Source organism: Vanacampus margaritifer, chromosome 16, assembly GCF_051991255.1.
Source record: "Vanacampus margaritifer isolate UIUO_Vmar chromosome 16, RoL_Vmar_1.0, whole genome shotgun sequence".
In the NCBI taxonomy this organism is placed as follows: domain Eukaryota; kingdom Metazoa; phylum Chordata; class Actinopteri; order Syngnathiformes; family Syngnathidae; genus Vanacampus; species Vanacampus margaritifer.
Window position 1 is genome coordinate 1,067,266 of NC_135447.1, and position 22,107 is coordinate 1,089,372.

The following is a 22,107-nucleotide window of genomic DNA, read 5'->3' on the forward strand; positions in this document are numbered from 1 at the left end:
GAGGGCACAACATTGTTAAGCAAACTTAGACATTTTGTTGAAAATGGACTTTTTAGTCACAAAGTGAGTACTAATGGTACACAAAAGTGGTTTGTAATTCTGTATAGCTGCCACAAGATGGCAGCAAAACACTTTAAACGTAAAGGATCATAAAGCATCAACACCATGCATCTAGGATGTACACAATTATAAACCCATGTTACATAAACAATTGTATTCAGTTGTTAAATTATTTAACGAACCACCTTCCCATGGAGCTCATCAACGGTATTAGCTAGCATACAAGCCTAAATAACACGCTAGCACCTGGGAGGATTATTGCTTGAACTTTTAGCCACAACTCAGGCACTCTCATCATCTTGTCTGGTCAACAATGCAAATTATTCTTTGTGGACAGCGCAACCTAAAAATGTCTATTATTATTTGCATTTTTTTTTGGTCTTAATTCAGGTCAAGCAAAAATATAAAATAAAATTAAAAAAAGCCATAGGAATACAATTTTCATTTTTATTTCAAAGTCATGCCACAAGTTGACATTAAATACAAATGCAAAAAAACAACAACAAAAAAAAAAACATGATTTTTTTTTTCTTCTCAGATCGTAGCTTTAAAATGAGCACAGTGTTACCGAGAAGTCAAAGCACGGGCATCGATTCAAAGGCCAAACAATAAAGAATTGAGTAAATAAACGGAGACGACACAAAGAAGCACACAATACACATCGGACAAGTACAGCTCTCCGATAGCTAGATAGCTAATCATACCGGCTTTAACGCAAGGTAAAGTGGCTATGGATATAGAGATATACTGTATATATATATAGATATATATATATATATATATTTATATATGTGCTGAATAGAGATATATAAAATCAACAAGGCTATAAAATACTGATAAAAGGTCTTTTAGAAGTGTCACCATGCAGTAAAGTTTTCCAGTCTCAGAGAAGAAAAGTACAAGAACAATCACAAGCCTCATTCCCGTTATGATAAAGCCGACACGATGACGTCACCGCCCTTTTTTGTGTGTGTGGTTTTCGTGCAGCAGGATGAACAGGGAGGGACGAAAGCCGCAAAAAAATCCCTTTCCCGGCACGCAAGCGAGCTAGCAATGCTTGTCCTCTTTTGAGATCAGTGTCATTCAAGTCAACATTTCAAAAGAATTAAGTCGCAATTGTACAAAATAATTTCAAGAGAATAAAGTCGAATTTTAAGAAGGTAAAGTAGTATTTTTAAGAGAATGAATTGTGTGTGTGTGGGGGGGGGGTAATTCTAATAATTTAAATAATTTCAATAGGACAAAATTGTTATTTCAATAAAGTCTTAATCGTGTAAGAGCAAAAATTTTTCAAGAAAAATACATCAGAATTTTACAAGAAAAAGATTGTTCAAGGATTGTCGTAAATATTTTTCGCATGTCAGTTTACGGGTAAAATATTACAATTTCAAGACAGTAATGTAATTTTGCAGCAGTAATGTTGTCATTTTACGAGAAATGTAATTTCACGAAAGTCGTCGTTTCAAGAGAATAATTTTTTTTATCTTAATCGGAGAATTTTTTTGTTTAAAACAGTCGTAATACAAAAAATTCCAATTACAATATTAAGTATAAAAAGTAAGACTGCCTTTTATCTCATAATAATGCTACAATTATTTATAAAACTTTATGAGTGACATTTCTCTTGAAAATTTCAAATAAACGTAGAGGAAAGTAAAAATAATCTATGAACAATTGAAATTATGACTTGCTTTCCTTGTAACAACACACGTTATGTTGTCCCGTAACATTGATGGATGGATGGAGTATGCCTTTATGGTATTATATTTCTTGTAAAATCACAACATTTTTCTTTTCCAATATTTCAAGTCAGTTTTGTGTGGTTGTTATGCATCAGGATGCATCGTGGCTATTGTTTACAAGCTGTAACAACCGAGTGGGGAAGAAGCCAGAAAAATCACTCGAGCTCGCAATGCCCGCATTTCCTCTGAATGACCAGCAGAGGTAGTGAGAAACAGCATCAGCGCTAGCCTGCGTAGCATCCATCAAAACATGGATAATCGCTACTACGATTACACACACGCGACCAGTTATTGAATAGAAAAACAAATTACAAAAACAGGATATCGTCCGGATGCATGCGAGACTGCGACGCAAGCCTGCTGTGTTCATTATAGTAGCAATAAGCGCACTGCCATGTAGCTTTTTTTTCAAGAGCCCCAAAATATAAATATAGATATTTCGCAATGGATTCAAAGCTGTTTTTGCTACATGCAGTGGCATTCTCGTATAAAAAGTCACGCCGGCAAGATTTATACGTACGTTAAAGTCCCGACCATTTTTTTTATACATTACAGTGAAATCCTGACCACGCACAATGCGGCCGACGAGTGGAAATGAACAAATTGTCGTAAACATCTTGTCAAAATTAAAAACAATAGAATTCACATTTTCAGTTCTTCAGATCGGGATGAGCACTTTTCTCCATCTGCCCAAATATCGTACACGTCTACGAAGGAGTACAAGAAGAAAAGTTGTAAAGTTATGAGAACAAGTCAAATATATCGTATGTGATCACAGAATAATAATGAAATGATTGTACCGAAATATATTACTCTAAACTAAAAAAATATGGCAACTTAATATTAAAATTCTATGACTTGGTTCTCTATTGTTATAACGTTCCGATATTATTCTAATGAATTTCTCGTAAAAATTGTGACTTAATTCGTGTAATATTTTACAACTATTATATTACAACTTAATAATCATAAGATCACAACTTTTCATCTTGCCAACATGGCATTTATACTTCTTCCTGTGCAACAACGCTTTGTATTCGCTGTAAAATTGGCATATCGCATCCATACAAATCAAGAAAAGGATACACAAAAAAAAAACTACAAATAAATATAAAAATATACATGAATTCCATAAACTAAATAACATTTTAAGATGGCACGTTAAAGACAAGCAAGCATTCCAGCAGTTTTGATAGGCGGTCGCTCCACAATGTTGTTCTTTTTAAATTCCAGTTTGGCGGGTTATAATAAACCGGCAACATTCTTTGACATTATAAAAAATTTAAAAAAAGCCTTGCCCCTAATAAATGCCTCATGCCATCTGCAGTTGAGTCTGCCACATTTGCAGAACATCCCAATCTGTAATAACTGTTTGGAGTCTTTACCCAGCTGTAAACCACTAAATAAATCTACCTCCATTTTTTTTTTTATATTATTGGTAGTAGGGCAATTATTTGGCTAAAACAAAGCCAACTGTCATATATCCATTTTTTGGCACCCAAAATCCACGCACCTTCCTCAAGGACACTTCAGCCTCAGAACATTGGTTGCCGGAACCCTCATTTTCCGTCCATTTTTTTTTTTTTAAACATGACGACGACAAAGGGGGGGGGGGATGATTTAGCACCTAAACGGCATCACGAAAGCATCGCTATGCACATGGCATCAACCCAGCCCCGCTGATATGATCACGTGACGGTGGCGGCGGCCATGCTGGATGCTCGACAACTACCATTACCGCATGAAAAAAGAAAAGAAAAAAGCATCATCATACAGTTTTGACGGTACAGTACAAGGCTGTGGACACGGTGGAAAAACGAGTCATGCATTTGTAAAGTTGCTGTACAGCAAAAGTGTGTACGAGTGCGCTCACGTACAATAAATGCCGCGCAAGTTGTCTAACAGTTCAAGTAATGGCGGGTGGGTACAAAAAAATCAAATTGGTAAGGAAGTGAAATGGAAATGTTTGTCTTACATTCAACATAAAAAAAAAACACTTTCATTTTGTTTGTTTGTAGAGAGTTAGGGATGGGCAAAGACATCGATTGATTGATTGGTTGTTAAGAAGCATTGATTGTTGATTATCTTGACGCAGACATCGAAACAGGAGTTCAAAGGAGCCTCTTTCGAACAAATCTCGCAAAACTGCAGCTTCTGAGCTTACCGTAAACACAAGACATTTACCCGCCTTCAACTTGGAGACAACTTGGATACGACCTCGGAAAACGCACATTTGTTCTGGTGATTTCCATTTGACAGAAAGTTACATGTTTTTAGAGTCCTGCCTACCCCCACAAAGCCATAAAATTGCCACTTGTATTCCGTGTAAAAAGCTGGAAAATTGCAGCAAAGTGAAGCCCAGACATGCATCCGCTGCTGTCGCCTTTTATAAAAAGCCTCTCGTCCAGATTTGGTATCACCGCTGAAGCCGGAAAATCATCTGGTCAATTTTTAATCCATGTTGCTGTTGAACATAATTTTGTTAAAGGCACGAAAGTAGTCTGTAAATTGACGATGTTTACAAGCGGAGTGTCGGGGGCCCACAGACGTCGTCCCGCCTTTGTTGCAGTTGTGATACAACCGAAAAAATTGGTTGGTCGACTTGCATTCCATCAAAACACCGCAACAATAGTAAATTGACGTAAACAGAAGAACAGACATTTATCCATCTCTTCCTTGCATCTTGTCTTTTCTGCTTCAGCACAAATACTATCTCTGAAAACGGAAACGTGCCAGGTCGAATTAGCAAAATGTTACCAGCATTTATAGACATCGTGCCAGAACCACAGAGACATCATTGGGTAAAAAAAAATACATTTTTTTTTTAACTCTTTGACTGCCAAAAACGTTAAATAACGTTTAGTAAAATCCTATGGAGAAGTGCCAAAGACGTTAAAAGACGTTTGTTTCAAAACAGAGGTGAAACTAACCATTTTCTATTGTGGATTACTGAAAAATGGAATAAGGTAGAAAGAAACTTTTTTTTTCTGATGAAAGATGAGAGTCCAATCTTTTTTTGGTAGTATGTGTGTTTCCATAGTCCAAACACATACTTTTCTATGGACCTTGAAAGATCAGTCAAAATGCTTAAAATCGGCTGGCACCCACGGCATCCCTTTTCTGAAAACGTCTGGCAGTCAAAGAGTTAAAAAAGCAGTGAAAGCGGCTACAGACGTCATCCCATCTCTGTTACAGCTTTGATACTACCTTAGAAGCCGGAAAATTGCCCGGTCGAGTCTGTTTGTATAGAACAGCAACATGGCAACAAGGCTGTCCTGCCTTTTCAACAACATCTGATACTACCTCAGAAGACGGAAATTTGCTGGGTCGACTTCCGTTCCGTGTCTGAACAACGACAAGGAAAAAAGACAGCTTCGATAGATAGCAGTGTAAGGCTCTACAGACATGGTGTCTGTCCCACCTTCGTTACAGCTCGAATACGACCTCTCGAGCCACGGAAATTTCAGATCTTCCGGAAAAACATTACATCCAGTTTTAAAGGGCCACTTATGAAATTATGCCAGATTAGTCTCGGTAGAACCATCACGACAGAAATACAGGAAATGTGAAAGGGCCTAAAGATCTTCTCGTCCCCTTTGAAATCATTTCTAATCAATCAATCGACTGCTAAATTCCATGCCCATCCCTAGGATGAAGTGTAAATCATCAGGATTCAAAGTATTGATGACTGTTCAATGCAAAATCCATGAAAAGGACCACAAACTTGCATTTTTTTTTTTTTTAGAGGCAAACCAGGACTGAAACCATCATGGCACAGTTTGTTTGGCAAGTTTTCTCCTTCCGTGTTGATTCTTCATGGTTCCCGCCAGTGAAAAACAACAAAAGTGTAAGGTGTGCACTCCCAATAATGGGAACTCTGCGCGTTTCACACCTTTGCTCACGTCAACAGATTTACATTCGCCCAAAGACACAAGATTAAGTTGCACGCACACAGTGTCAGGCAGTGGTGTTGCCGTTAAGAAGATGATGTGGCACAGGGGGTGGCGGTTCGTCGCTGGGCTCGGGCCCGGGTGCCAGTTGGAAAGGGTTACAAAGGAGCAAGGGTCTGACTGGCTGCTCTTTGGTCCCGTAAAGCACTTGTTTAGAAAGGGGGAGGGGCGGAGACGACAACTCCGAGCACAGGCGCCGGCTGCTAAGCTACGACCGCAGAGATGTGCAGCACGGGGTGAAAAAAAAAAAAAAAGTATTTTCCAGGCCATGCGGTTCAAAGGTCGTCCATAGCATTGGGCAGAGAAGTGTCTCGGCTTGAGAGTGAAGGAAGACGAGGAAAAGCGAGGTTTCACAATTGCGGCGGTTGGCTTGCGTCCAAAGGGGGACCGCGGCCGGGGGACCGTGGTGCATGCTCGCCAAAGACGGGACACAAAATATAGCGTCAGCAGATACGGGTTGAAGAGGGATGTCAAAAGTTCTTATCCAAGGGTTCCCAAAATGTGGTGGGCCTTCAGAAGGGCTTAAAAAGTTCCCGAAAGTCTGAGCGACATTGTAAAATCAGCGTAGCTACACGCTCGAACCGGCAGATTGAGGCGTCTGCGCCGAGGTTTGACCTCAACAGACATGGCGGCCACGTCAACACCAAGACGGACAACGGACGACGGACAGCCAAAAAAACAACCCGAGCCACCCTTGCCCCCGCATCCCACGTGAAAGACAAGACAGACGCAGCCTTAAGGCAATGCATAGCCCTTGGAAAACGTTGGCACATGCATGCGAGTGCACAAATGTCTGCATATGTAGCACATGTGCATCTCATGTGGGTTTGATTTCACACAATAATTGAAAGAAAAAAAACAGAAAACGGAGATAAAGCCTTCCATTTTGGCCTTTTTTTTTTCAGCTGCAAAACTTACGACGCAACACAAGCGGCGACACTGAAGAACGATATTAAAAGTAAATAAAGGCCATTAAAATGCCAGTTTAAAGGTTGGAAAAATTGGGGAGAAAAACGGGTAAGAAAAAAATGGAGAGAGGAATACGGAAGAATTTTTTGGGACAGAAACAGGGAGGGGAAAACTGCGGAGACCATAAAGTGATATAAGGGGTACAAAATAATAAATATGCTTCTCATTAGGAATGAGACGGAACGTCCTAATGAGAAACATATTTAACCTTTTTTCCCCCCCCATGTCACTTTAGGGGCTCCATAGAAAAAAAGGGATAGCCAAAAAAACTGTCGAGAGAAACGGCCGTAAAGCGAATGAAAAAGAAAAAAGGGCGAGTCAGATGTTGGTGAGCATGGTGGAGGTGATGAGGCGCACAGTGAGCGTGCCGGGCAGGTCGCTGTCCTGGCGACTGCCCTTGTCGCGGAGGTGCAGCGTGTGCTGCTCCTGACGCTCGTTGGGGTCGCTGAACATCACCACCTGACCCAGGAAGGTGTCCACGATCATGTTCTTGTTGTAGATCTGACGCCGAGTGAGAAAGAGAGGGAGAGACAGAGAGAGAGAGAGAGAGAGCCAGGAAGTGAAAAGAAAGCAAAGAAAAGTAAGGAGAGAAAGCTTTGGAGGAATTTCAGGTTGAAAAAGAAACACTGGCCAAGGGTAGTAAGTCAAGATCTAGAATGTCAATATGCTAGCTAGCCGCCATATGCTAATTATCGCTCTTTTGTATTTTTTTATTTTCTTCCCTTTCCTGTTGGGTTGACAGGATTCTAAGCCATTGCCAGTATTGACCAAACAAAAGATTTGGATTTGAAAGACAGAGAAGTGAACAAGCATGTTGACTGCCATATTAACACACTTCAGCTACGCTGATGATGTGGTGTGAAACTGCTGTAGACTCGGTCGGTGGCTGGTAAAGGATTATAGGTAACCCTCTCCTTTCATTTCATAAAGGTTGATCAGGAGTATAATCTAGACTAAACATGGGTTAGAAAAAAAGTCTTATCGTGGCGCCTTTCCTAACCTCAAACAACAACAACCAAGTACTTCTGCGTGGATACGAGAGAAAAGTAAGTAAGCAAAAACGAGAATCTGAAGAGGCTAATCATTTGTTTCTCTCGCCATATGCCTGCGATTTGGATCTTCTGTGACCAATGCCTACTGTGAGAATCCATAGTGCCATTGGACAAGAAGGAGCAGCAAGTGAAAATGTAGACCGCTACGTTAGCAATAGCATATCATGCTAGCCACTGAATGGCTAGTTGCTGTACATCATTTTTGCCAGCATCATATATATAATAATAATTCTAATGTTGCTTTAAGTTGTAGGATTTAGTAAGTAAGAATAGGCTCCTACGTTAGCTTATCCTGCTAGCTAGCTAATAGTCGGACTCAACCAAAGACAAAGCGCCCACGGGATCGGGCCTCACCTCGATGTGGACTCCCTCTTTGGGCTTCTTGCGGTAGAACAGACCCTTGATGTCAAAGTTGGGGCACCGGGTGTCCTTGTGAACCGACGAGCGGACCCGCTCGCCTTCACATGTGATGATAACGTACGGGTCCAGCGCTTTAGAAACAAGACAGAGATTATACACATATTTTTGTCAAAATGGAGTTTGCACACTCAACGACTGAGTTCAGGTCTGTTTAACTTTTTACCGCACTTAATGAACTACGGACCAAAGTGTGTTTACCTCCATTGGAATCTTGTCCCTGCAGACCCTGGGCATTGAGAACGTGGACCTGGGTGACCAGCTGAGGGTAGCCACACATGCCCGTCCAGCATGTCTGAGGAGGCTCGTCCAGGGTCAGCTCTCTGAAGCCATCAACCGGGAATATGTGTGTCATTGCACAGCCGGCCAGCAGAGGTCACTCTAAACTAAGGTTGGCCACACTGGTAGTCATTGGAATGTAACACATTTCCTGTTGAAGTTGTTTGGATTTAAAAAAATCATTGTCACCCATAGGAAATAATGTCAAGATCCATTTTCGGATCTGCGGTTATTGTCACACTTTTGCTAGATGCCATAATGAAAAAAGAATAGCAAAACACTCCTAATTTCAAGGTGCCCCCTGAGTAAAAATAAAGTTTTAGGGTGTTCCACTCTGGAGGTCCAATGTGGTGCAATGTGTTAAACTAAACTCAAAGTGGGACCATTCATTTATGGTTTAGTCATTACATTTATTCAATAAAAATGGACTAAAATTGGATTTAATTTTTTAACAAATTGATGAATGTAATACATTTGATTTAACTCAATTTCATGACAAATTTTGCTGTTTTTAAACAATCCATTTTTATTCATCAAATTTCATTTTAATTGAAATTGAGTAATTTCACTTAAATATTTTATGAAAGCCGGTAATTAATAAATAATAATAAAATATTTAATTAATAAATATAGAAATAACAGTAATATAAATACAATACTAATAGTTAAAAAATAAAATAAAACATAGTAAATGTATTTATTTGACAAATGTAATTTGATTTATTCTCATTTTTCAATGTAATTTATAGTTTTGATTTTATATAACAATTTTTTGATTTACTTGTAATTTAATTATTAGAAATACAAATCAAATCTATTAGTTTGAATTTTACCCCCAAAAATTATACGATTGGTTAACATTAAAACAAAAATGTCATTAGAGGATAAGCAGTTCAGATAATGGATGGATGGATGTTAAGATTGCTTTAAAAAAAAAAAAAATCCAAATGATTTCATTTGCCAAAGAAAGTTCAGCGCGTGGGCTTTACTTGCAGTCCGAAGGCACGTCAGTGAAGACGCGGAGCAGAAACTCTCCCTGCTGGCCCGGGTCGAAGGTGGAGGGGATGATGACGTAGCGGCCCTCCTTCAGCTCCTTCCTGAGAAAGACGCAGCGCGAGTTGATGTAGATGGAGCCCGCCACCTTCTGCTGGGCCGAGTGCATGCGGTACTTGCGGTTCAGCTCCACCTGAGTGACCAAAGCACAAGGATGTTCAATTTTTATCTTTGAGTGCATATATGTTTTGTTTTTTTTGCGTTAAATCCTGCAGAAGCTTGACACGGGATCGCTTTCTTTGGTCTGCTCGTGATCTGTTTTTACCTGGTGGATATCGAAGCCTATGGCGAGGTTCTCCCCTTTCCCTTCTTTGGGCGTGGCTCTCTTCTCCTTCTGCTGCAAGCAGATCAACACCTCGTCCTCCACCTTCTTCACATCAAACACGTACTAGAGGAAGAACGGAGGAAACATACAAAATGCTTCATTTGAGTGCGTGTGATTTTTAACTACAGGGATGTGATTTGACCAAAGTGAAATTATCTGAAAATTTAGCCGGGGGCCGCTCATGGGTTTTCCGTGTTTTTAAGTACTTTCAATGCACTCACATGACAAAGAAATAGACAAAACAACAGCATAAATTTTTAATGTATATTGAACTATCCCATATAAAATGGCAGTTTTAGTCAACTCAAAATCAGTCACATTCAAAAACATTGGACTGCCTTTGCTTTTAAAAACTATCACTGAGAATATCATCATATCTAACTAATGTGATTACTACGTTAACACATAAATAATGTTGAAGAGTTCAAATTTCATGAACAAATAATTGTATCATGACCAAATGAAAAGTAACTCATATTAGAGCATACCACAAATGTCTTTGTTATAGCAGAAGATGTTATCTGTCGGAGTCATGTGCATACACAATGAACTACTAAAAAAAATAAATAAATAAATAAATAATAATAATAATAATCGGAATTTTTTTTTTTTTGGGGGGGAGATAAAAAAGCGGAATTCCGCGAATTAGCGGAAAAATCACATCCCTGTAACTAGGGCTGAACCATTTTGAAAAAAAAAAACAAAAATCAGAATGCTGGCTAAAATGAAATCCAAATAACATGACATGGTAATGAGATGAAAAGCAAATGGCAGAAAATGGATGCAATGCACGGCACCTGAGGGTTCTGTAGGAAGGTGGTCTTGTGATTGATGCAGCCGCCCGAACGGTTGCGCAGGGGGTCCTGGCGGTGGAGCCAGGAGCCCCGCATCACTTCCTCCTCCCACGTCTTGTGGATGCTCAGGTACGACGTGTTGATGAGGCGGCACAGGATCAGGTCGGTGAAGTACTGGCAGAAGTCGTCGAACGTCATCCTGCAGAGAGCCCAGAGGGCAAAAACAAGATCATAGAAACCAGCAAGCAAAGGAAAGTTCACGGGATCCTGGAAAATTGCAACGTCAGATTCATAACAAAGAACCTGCTACTTCTCCACTTGCATCATGTTGTGAGTTTCACACAGCAAACACGTCATCCAGACAATTGGAATTTTCATTTAATAATTGTGTGACAGTGACAATTGCTTTCAACGAAACATGGCGAGAGAACTGAGTGTTGTATGGAAAACTTCAGCTCATATTGCTAAGAAAGAAACTCAAATCCAATTTATTCAAAATAGTAATTACAATTGTCCTGAAATTGGGGCCAATCACGTGATTTTCAGATGATCTGTATCGGCTGAAAAAGTTCCGATTTTTCAATGTTCTTAAAATTCACTTGTTAAGAATGAAATGTATTATTTATTTACTTGATTTAAACCCACTGCGGACTTACAGCCATATAAAATGTTCTAATGTTGGGATATCTTTATTAAAAAAACGAAAAAAAAAAAAACGAAATTTGGATGCAGTCTTTCATATCGGCAGAAACTTAAAATGTGATCAGGACATCTAATAATAATTTAAAATTGCAACTTGTTAACAATTCACAGCATATCACAGCAATTCCCAGACACCATGCAAATACAGTGGCTATAAAAAGTCTACACACCCCTGTTCAAACGTCAGGACCAAAATAAAAACATCAACATTTTTCCACCATTTATGTGACCAAACTTGGTTCAACTGAATTGAAAACAAAACAACTTTGACGGACGAAAAGTAAACTAAAAAAGCCTTTTCCTGACTTAAAATTATTATTTTTTTGCTTATTTCTAAGATTTTGTTTTAACGCTGACTGATATTTGGAACACGATTCTCTCCACTCAGAAAAACAGCCCCAAATGTGATTGGCTAATGTGATCACAGTTCCACCCTGGGTTACAAAAGGGTGTGCGCACTTGTGCAACCACATTTGAACAGGTCATAGGTCACAGTAATAGCAGGGGTGTGCAGACTTTTTATATCCACCGCACATTTGTTTAGCTTGCCTTTCATCTTCTTGCAGAAATACTCCAATATTTTCAGAATGGACTGAGAAAAATAATAGCACAAGTGGCACGTATTTATTTTTTGGGGGGATCTGCACAAGTTGTAGGGTTGTTTGTTTTCCTCACCAGAACTCGCCGTCGTCCTGCACGGTGACGCCGAGCTTCTCCCTCTCGCTTTTGCTCACCTTGTTCCACTCCTCCGAACTGCGACAATGAAAAAAAAAGAAGAAGAAAAAAAAAAGACATTCAGTTGCATTTTATTGCATCATGCGAATGTTTTCAATCTGACGGCCGGGGCGAGTTTATGAAGAGCGCCGTCGCTAAGCATCGAGGGCAATTGTGTGGGAGCTCGACGGCGATGATTCACAGCCCTTAAGTAACAGGTTTTTCATCAAAGCGCACGCAGATGATCCCGTGAGAGCGCCGGTGAGCAGGAGGAACGCCGACCGTCTTTGTTAATAAGCCTCTTGTCTGTAGACCTCTTCAATTATTCAGACTCCATTATCCCACTTTACCAGACGCCTTGTTTTGTTTCGCGAGAGCTTGGTAACTAACTATTCTGAGACAGAGCGCTGTCCAGGGAGCAACTTCCATCTCGGGGATTACTCGTTTCCCTCAAGATGGGCGGCGGGCGGGAGAGCGAAATGCGGAAAATAAAAGGCGGAATGAGGAGTTCCTCCGGAGGGAAAAAACGCTTTCGGTTGAGGCGCTAATGTTGTTGGTGTGGCTGCTTTAAAAAGTAGTACTTTAAAAATATATTTCAAATGTAACCATAACATTGATTTGAAATTTGAATTAATACAGTGGAACTCGCAAATAGCAAAAATCTACAAATAATTCACGGCCATTATGATTGCATTCAATTCTTGAATAAGTTGGGATATACTACCAATACACGGTTTAACAACCCCCTTTCCCCTATGAAATAATATATTTTTTTTTTAATTCTGCTAATTGTGATTTAAGTAAAAATTACATTAAATCAACTTCATATCAAAACTGAATAAAAAATGAATTCACTCAAAATTATACTAAACAACTAATTCCAATTTAAATGAACTCAAATATAAAATTAAATTAAATCCTATTTAACTTATAATAAAATTAAAGGGATTTTTTATGCTCTCTTCTTCACAAATTAAAATTTGTAAAAAAATAAAAAATTAAATTTCACACATTTTATATTTTAATACATTACTTTATTGCCAAATAAACAGGGTGAAATCAAAGTTAAAGTGAATCAAAAGAAATATAAATGAAATAAAAATGACAGTAAATCAAACCTTAATCCAAATTAAATGAAACATTAATTAAATCAAAAATTAAATACAAAAATTCTGTCAAAATAAAGCGTTAAACAATTAATCAAAATTTAAATGAAAATAATATAAAGTCCATAGACATGATATGATACCAACTCTACGTCAAAGTAAGTTGTAGTTTTTAGTTGTTTGATTTGAAGTATTATGAGGAACAAATGAATTTAGCAGTCCCTTGTTCCAATTGCATGTTGGGCCGTAAATGGCCCCCTCAGCCCACAGGTTGTTTACCACTACTTTCAAGGCTTTGGCAAAGTTTGTGCAAATTGTTTTGGGAGTGGCGTGACGGGGGGGGGGGAAATAGCATCTGAGCTGGAGTGTACAGTCCAGTGCGGTTGTGACCCATTAGCGCGATTGCGTTGCCATTTTTCATGGTCTATCCAGCATTCGCTTCCCGGCACAGTGTGGGTTGCGTATGGATTGCGCGGCTTCTGCTGGCCAACGGGCGAGTCAAGCTGGAGGCAGCGAGGGCGCTTTTGACATTGGGGAAAATGGAATGAGGGGAATCGGTGGAGCTGGAGCGGCTCCAAACCCAGGTCGCGTTTAAAACGATTAGGAGCTTGTTTGTGCCGCTGGAGACATGCGTCTGGTCAGACCCACCTCGAGGGCGGTGCGATTAGGATGGATGGCTCGACTGCAGGCCCATTTATCAATGTTTTGTTTACTGCAGAGTGCAGATGGAAATTTGAGCCACTTTCTCCCCTTCTGCCAGGAAAAGCTTGAAAAATGTGATGTCGTGTTTTTTCAGCTCCTGGAAATACTTTTGTCAAACTACCACAAGGATTAACAATTATTTAGACACTCATTTTCAGGGTGGCGCTAGGGTATTGTGATTCTGCGAGAAGCTTGTACTTGTAGAAGCACAGCTGAGAGCATCAAGATTTACACGCTATTTTTAAGCCAAAGAGTTGGTGCTGTCTCATGAAAAAAGGAACCAACCACTAGCAATCCCACAATTTTCACTCATTAAGGCAGCATCATCATCAGACATCACAATTTGGCAAAATTTGAAACGATAAATTCTCAGAAATAAGTAGCTCGCAAAAATTTCCCACCAATTACCTGTCGCTCCACGGGCCGCTCCACTCCTTCTCCCCCCACGGGTTCCTCATGCGGATCATGTGCAGCTTCTCCGACTTGAAAAATGCCAGCAGTCCGTGACCCAGACGCACTTTTCGGACGTCGGTCACAGCGTAGGCGTGGCCTTTCACCAGGCCGCAGTCCAACCGCGCCTCCATGTCCTCCACCGTGGTCGCCTGGGAAACCACCAAAAATAATTTGCGAATTTAACAGCTGTCAGTTTCAATTTGAGGCGTTAAGATAGTCCTTCAAAACAGAAGAAGGCATGGCCAAACGTGACCGACATAAGAAATCGGTGCTCGTTTGCTGAGCAAGGACGACTACTAAGACCCATCATTTTTAATTTATTCATGCAATTCAGTTACTTTTTCCTTGTGTCATTATTCTGTGAAAGGTGAAGTGCATTTCAAACAATCAGGGAGAAATTAGACAAATTGAATAGGGAAATTCTTCTTCTTTTTTTTTAAAGTAGCGGAATGGATTACGCTCCACCTTCGAGGAAACGTTGCGCATAACAATAATGAGGATAATGGGAAAATGTACATTTCTTCGCAGTCTTCAATAATAAGGTGGCATGAAAACTCATGCATATCAAAGAGCGCTATTATTTTGCAATTCACCTCAAGTTCAGTCATTATCACAATAATAATGTGAATTCTCTGACATGTTTGGCGTTCGACAATAACACAACTTCACAAGTCAGAAGGCGCAATAAGGCAGCAGGGAAATGAAAAGCGTTCTTTCACGCTTACCCGAATGGAACAGCTGATAAGGCCGTCTCGGTTGTGCACTTTGAGGACTCGTTCAAACAGCTGGTTGCGGGCCGCCTCGTCCGTCGCCATCTGAGCCTCCAGCAGGTCCATGGGCTCGGAGACCCCGCCCGTGAAGTCCACCAGGGCGTCCGCCGTGTTACCGCCGTCCAGAGCCTCGTAGCAGCCGTACACCCTGACATACAAACAATTCAGGGTGTTTGTTGTTTTCTCACTAATTAACTATCGAGATCAGGGGTGGGCAAACTTATGCCGAGCTTGCTGATGAGCTGATCATATGACTCAGTTGTGTTGGAGAAGGGAAAACAGCCAAAACCTGCAGGACTCCGGCCCCCGAGGACCGAGTTTGCCCACCCCCTGATCTAGATGACTGGCTAACTAGCTCGCAAACAAATGCGCTAACAAGCTAACACATGAACTTACCAACAAACAAATGAACTATCAAGTGAACAAACTAACCGACACACAAATTAGCCCACAAACAAGCTAACTATCTTGCAAACCAACAAACTAACGGACAAATGAACAAGCTAAGGGGGGAACTAATTAACTAAATTTGTCAAACTAACAGAAAATGGAAATAAACTAACTAGCTAGCTAACAAACTATCAGACAAAGTAAATATCCTAGTAACTAACTAATAAGCTAAATGACTATGTAACAAACTATCAAATGGACTAAATAGCTAACACACAACCAAAATACATCAATAAAGAAGAAAAACAAATGAACTAACCAACTATTTTTTATATCCGCACTTCAATCCATCTGAAATATCTGGCATTGCTATTCTGACTAGCAACAAAACAGCAGTTAACAAAGCAATTCACTTTTTAATGTCCAGCATGTCAATAAACGATAACAACAAGCCATTTTTGTTGTTGTTGTCTAATGAAGGATAAAAGGGAGGTGTGCTTTATTTGGTCTCATTCTGAGTGCAAGTTGAGGAGACTAACTTGGCGTAGGCCTTCTCCACCAGCGCGCTCCAGAACTCGTTGCTGTCGTTGGAGTGGCAGTAGACCAGCTGGTTGTCCACGGTGGGCAGCCGGTCGTCTATGACCACGTCCACCCACTCGCCGAAGCGCCAGAAGCGGAAGTGGAAGATGCCGCCGTACGAGTCGGGCTTCTCCGTGTCCCACTCCTGCTCCTTCCAGTCGGGGATCACCTGAAGAGGAAACGGGGACTTCGCTTTAGCCAAACGGACAAATACAGATCGTGAATCATGTCGGAGCTTTATTGCCCCGCTGCCATCGCTCATAAATCCAGCTGGAACGGGTTGAAAGGAAATAACTGCTCCGTGTGCCGGAAAGTAACTACGACGGAGCCTCCGTTTTAGTAGCTGTGATTCTCTTGAAACAAATGAACTGGATTAAAAGACAAAACTTCCTCTAATAGATGCCATTCCCCAATTAGATGGCAGGCAGAGACAAATAAATGCGTCCCTCCAACAGTAGTTTATTGCTGAGCTCTGTTGCTAAACAAAGAAACATCGAAAAGTCTCTCAGACCAAATTCCAAGTCTGGAGCCTCACAGGTCAGTGGTTATTCCTTGCAGTATTTAAGATGAGGAGGTGGCCTGTTTAACACTGATGAGGTAAAGTAAGTAATAAAATCAATTGGGTTTACTAACAAAAAATGTACAACCTAAAAAAAAAATTGGTAAATAACCAACCAATGAATAAAGCAGCTGACTGACTGACTATGTATTGAATTAGAGGTGTCAAAATGACAGAATCACAGACAGATGAATAAACAATCTAATAGGGATGGGCAATAAATCAAATTCATTTGATTCATCGAATCGTTGAAAATTTGCTGAATCGTGAAATCAAGTTTAGTCTTCTGGATTATTAAAAATGTTATTGTGAGTTGCACAAGTGACAGAATCCTGGATGCGTGGTTTAAAAGACATGTTTACAAAAACTTCCAATGACTTCATTGTGGCTTAAGCGTTAACTATGAATGTTAAAACTGACTCACAATCAGTATACATTATTGTTGTCTGAACATTTTGCACAGGAATTGTTTTTGAATAACTGCAATGTTTGTTGGATTTATTGGGTTAAAATTGATTAAAATCGTAATTGTCATGAGTGACGGAAAAAAAAATTGAGATTATATTTTTGGGCGATATCGCCGGCCCTACAATCTAATTGATGAAATAACCAACCAACTAACCAAAAGACACTCTACAGTGAAAACTTCCACTATGGACATCCACTCCTTTTTAAGATCAAGCACATACGTAAATATTGAATAACAAATATTCTCTACAAATACAGTATAATAAAAAGAAAATTGCCTTACGAGGGAGATGAATACAAATCCGGTGTTTGATTTTTGCCCTTGCTTGACTAAGTTTTGCCTCCAAGAACCTCCAAGGCAGTCAAGATGGCTTGTGACCCAAACGGCATAAAACCGAGCCCACAATTTGCAGAACACGAAACATTTGCTGATGTCTTATTGACAATCCAGGTTGTATTCTGGTGAACGTGTCACGTATTCCGATGAGTAAGCAAACAAATGCAAGCAGCGTCCTACCCCCCTGAGGACAAAACCCAAATGTCATTAGATCTTGTTGCCAGGCATCTCTGCGAGTTAAGACGCGCCCGTCGTCGTCATCTAGTGCACACACAAGCGCTCTCCGAAGTGGAGCTTGTTCTTCAGCCGCTAATCGAATTTGGCATTCATGGCGAATACCCTGGAGCTGCCCTTCCGCCCGGACCCCCAGCTGACCGAGGTGATGCGCCTGCGGGTCCAGTCCTTGCAGCAGCGCGGCCAGAACCGCCAGGACGGCGAGCGCCTGCTGCAGCCCAACGAGGCCGTGTACCGCCTGGACTTCAGCGAGCAGTCGCTGCTCTTCTCCCATTGGAAGGTGCGGCTGGCGCGGTCGGGCTCCCTCACCATCACCGCCACGTCGCAGCTGTGGACGCCCGACCTCACCCACCTGATGACCCGGCAGCTCCTGGAGCCCCCGGGGGTCTTCTGGAGGGCGGCGGGGGACGGCCGGCAGGCGGGGACAAAGTGCCACGAGGCCGAGGCACACGAGTTTGGCGAGCGCATCGCCGAGCTGGCCAAGGTGCGGAAGGTCATGTACTTCCTGTTTACCTTTGGGGAGGGATGCAGTCCAGAGACGGTGGACTGCGCCATCACCTTTACGGGGGACTGCTGAAACCTTCCTTGGAACTTTGGCAAAGTTTGTAACCAAGTAACTGTAACTAACTCTAACTAAGTGACGGTAGCTTACCACAGAGCTTTAGTTAAGTCACTAACATAGTAACTGTAATGAGTAGCTTTAAATCCATAACTAAATAACTAATTAATGGTGGAAAAAGTTTGGAAATGATTAATTTTGCTCTCATTTTTTCACATCACAATGCGTGTGCGTGTGTGTTTATAATTTATGAGCCGGAGCCAAACAAATGAGCCGTGTTTTTGCAAAATGTTGTTATTAAGCAAGAAGATGCCCGGCGGACCGGTCGCCATTTAAAAAGAGAATCCAATACTTTGAATTACTCGGCTTTTTATGATCTGGTTTCAAACTCCCAATTTAATAACAAGGCAGCCGATCCGGTTGGAATTTATGGTTTCATCTGCTCTACAAATGATTCCATTTGGATTTCTTCCCAGGGTGCGGCTGGATAGTAAACATCAGATGTCCTAGAAGGGTCTGACCATTATGAATTGTTTGAGGCAGATGTCGAGAATTCCGAAAACTGATCAATCGGACGATTATTTTATAGAATATGTAACCCCAAAACATAATTAAAGATAAAGAATATGAATTACAGGCAGAACATTTGATTCTTTTACGATACTTTGCTGTTTAGTAGTTCTTTAACATGACAACAATAAGAAAAATCAGCAGTTTTTTTTCTTTGGGGAAGTAATTCAAATTTTTTTTTTACAATAAATATGTTCTACGTTCTAATGCACAGGACGGCCATTTTGCCACTTGCTGTTGACTGAAAATGACGTCACAGTTCCTCTGGGCTCAAGTGACGAGTGTCGTGGCTCGCCTGTTTTTGAGTCCTTAGGTAATGCGATGTCATTTTTTGTGGCAAAATGGCCGCCCCCCCCCCACATGACGGATAAAAACGGGTGTATTTTGCTGCTTGATTATTAACATTCCACAACAGGAATATTAAAAAGAGAAAAATAATGTTTTTTTTGTTTTGTTTTTTACCAGACTTCTTCTTTAATGTGTGAAAACAAAAACAATCAGTGACAAAAGGGAAAGTCAACCCCCCCGCCCCTTTTTTTTTTTTTTTTTTACAACAATATGTTCTACGCAGCCCCATTAGTGTAAACATTGTATTCTGGTTAATATTGTGTTAGTGGAATATGAGTTAAGCAGCAAAATCCAGCCGTTTTTATCCATCTTAGGGGGCGGCCATTTTGCCACTTCCTGTCGACTGAAAATGACATCAATGTTGCTCAGGTCTCAGGCAACAACCAATCAGAGCTCACCTGTTTTCTGAAGCTGAGCTGTGATTGGTTGCTACCTGAGCCCCGAGCAACTGTGATGTCATCTTCAGTCGACAGCAAGTGGCAAAATGGCCGCCCCATGAGATGGATAAAAATGGCTGCATTTTGCTTCATAACTCATATTCCACAAATGTAATATTAATATGAATGTCATGTTTAGACTAGTGAGGTGACGTATAACATATTATCGCCAAGAAATGTTTACGGTTGACTTCCACTTTCAAAACATTAAGTTAGAATACGTAATTGTTATTGACGCTGTAGTAGGACACAAAGGAAGGCAGCGCTTACTTTTTGCCATAGCGACTCTCTGGAGGCCAGACTGGAGCAGGCCGCCACAAACCAACAATTGCCCAGCTGCCCCTGGTGGAGGTCATGTGCACTTATGCCGTCTACGAACAGGTGAGGGTCCTCGCACAGCTCCTACACACACACACACACACACACATGCAAAAATGTTTGTTTTGTTTTTGTATATATTTATGCCGTGGCAAAGACTCCTAAGAATGGGAATATTTGAGGAGTGAACATTTCTGTACCACTGTACATTGAGGCGAAAAAGGGCGAGTAGCGGGGGTGGGGGTGGGGTGCGGTTGGGGTGGGGGGGGGGTTGTTAATGAAGGCGAGCGAGACCACCGTGCGTCTTATGCTGACGTGTGGGAGACCTTAAATGCATTTGTGAAATCACATTTACTGAGCGTGTCCGGGTCCATTTTCAGCCTCTGTGCGGACGCGCTGTCTTTCATTACAGCTAACAACGTGCTCAATAAGCTGCTGCAGCGTTTTTTTCTCTCTCAAGCACACACACACACACACACCGACATGCACACACACACACACACGCACACACAATGTGGCAGTTGGGGTCGGAACCTCGCCATTTCACCGAGACACAGTCCTCCATTTTTTGTCTGCAACATTCCATGCTGTTTTTGTTGTTGTTGTTGTTTTTGTACGAATGCATTAAAAAACAACGATGACTCAGCAGATGTTGAAGAAAAGAGTGTACAGAATGTATTTATCATATTGGATTTTGGCGGGAGGGGGTTCGAGGTTATTTGTGGTGGAACGTCCGAAGAGGAACATTTTTGGGGTGCCAAAAGTCATACAAATTGGATGATAGATAGACAGACAGACAGACAGTTCTGTCAAAATTAATCGATTAATCGACAAGTAATCAATTAGCAAATTAATCAACAACCACTTTAATAGTCAAGTAATCGTTTGGAGCCATTTTTTTTATTTAAAAGTGTCCAAATCGTCTGATTCCAGACAGTAATTATTCAATGATTCGCGTAGTCCTTCATGAAAGAAAAGTGATTATCTTCAGTGTTTAATCAAAATAAGACATTTGCAAACATCTGTTTTTACTTTGGAAAACAATGATCGAAACAGTACAACATCAACCCCCCCCCTTTTAAAAAAAAAAAAAAAACACTATACGAATACGAAGTACGAAATAACCACCAATGACTGATTAAGAAACAGTAATAAGGGAAAAAAATGCTTTTGTAATGCACATTAATGCAAAATTAAGATGAATCTCATTAGTCAATTAATCGACTGAATAATTGATAGATTAATAGATTCTAAAAATACTCGATAGTGACAGCACTAGATCCTTAGCTAGACAACGAGATTGTTAGCTGGCTGGCAGGCAGACAGACAACTAGCTAGCTAGCTAGATTGTTAGCTAACCTAGACAGACAAACAGATACACAGACAGACAGATGAGGCGAATACTATGTTTAACAAAATGAAACATGTCTTCGGCTTACTCTATAGTTTTCCTTTCTGATGATCTTACGTACTGTAAAGCTGCAGCACTCTTGTTCTAAAATTAAAGCTACTTAAAAATGCAAGGTTCACCGTTTGCTACAGCTAATTGCTATTCCCGTTGGCACACCGGTGAAGATGACGACAGAGTGGCGGCTGAAGGTGAGTGTGACATGAAGCTATCCCTGTATCGACACCGGCCTTCAAAGAGCATGTAAATGTGCTTGGATGCACAAAAAAAAAAAAAAAAAAAACCCCCGACGCGGCCAAGGTCGGTCATTCGCTGACTCGGCAAAAGCGAAGCACAACCCGCCAACCCTGCTGAACCCCCTCAGCCTCACAACGACGATGTTTGTAGAACAGCTAAGGTTTCTGTCTGCAGCAGCATCGATTGTCGCGGTGCGGCGGAAGCGAGGTGAAGCAAGGCAAGACGAGGGGCTCCCCGTGGCCGGCGACCCGTCATCCGGTGGGGGAGGGGGGAAGGGGGGGGGCGTCTCAGGTAGAAGAGTAATAGAGTATCGATCGAAACGCGGCCTCCGTAGACAGTGAAGTAATGTGAACACTACGGCCGAACGCCGTCTAATCATTTACCCGCCGGCTGAGAAGCTGTCGAGCGGCTTTGCAGTTGGCGCCATCCATCAGCCCCGTGCAGAGGAAGTGCCAACCACATATTCAACTCGCAAAAGCCAAATATTGCCACTCGGGCGTGGCAGTTTTTTGCTTTCAAAACAACTGTGCGTGCTCGTGTGCTCATCAAACATTTGTAAAGGGCACGGAATGGAC

The 22,107-nt window shown here is 41.1% G+C and overlaps 2 protein-coding genes across 6 annotated transcripts in view; one reads left to right on the forward strand and one right to left on the reverse strand.

The window, feature by feature from the left end:
- Positions 1-514: 514 nt before the first annotated feature.
- capn5b (calpain 5b) overlaps positions 515-22,107 on the reverse strand; it is a 30,284-nt gene continuing 8,691 nt past the window's right edge. For 4 of the 5 annotated variants that reach the window (XM_077546587.1, XM_077546585.1, XM_077546586.1 and 1 more), the window contains 11 exons: positions 19,840-19,971; positions 16,018-16,226; positions 15,044-15,236; positions 14,274-14,467; positions 12,019-12,096; positions 10,645-10,840; positions 9,788-9,910; positions 9,459-9,655; positions 8,392-8,513; positions 8,128-8,264; positions 515-7,222 (listed from right to left, as the gene is read on the reverse strand). In XM_077546587.1, the coding sequence (XP_077402713.1) occupies positions 7,040-7,222; positions 8,128-8,264; positions 8,392-8,513; positions 9,459-9,655; positions 9,788-9,910; positions 10,645-10,840; positions 12,019-12,096; positions 14,274-14,467; positions 15,044-15,236; positions 16,018-16,226; positions 19,840-19,971 (1,764 nt within the window). In that variant the 3' untranslated portion in view covers positions 515-7,039. The other variant, XM_077546589.1, reaches the window with a different exon arrangement.
- On the forward strand, positions 17,690-18,232 carry ompb (olfactory marker protein b). The gene has a single exon (XM_077546596.1). It carries the CDS (start codon positions 17,750-17,752, stop codon positions 18,230-18,232), a length of 483 nt encoding a protein of 160 aa, XP_077402722.1. The 5' UTR covers positions 17,690-17,749.

What these genes read in the sequence shown, in the direction of transcription:
- ompb (XM_077546596.1), top strand. Translation starts at nt 17,750, where the DNA reads ATGGCGAATACCCTGGAGCTGCCCTTCCGCCCGGACCCCCAGCTGACC.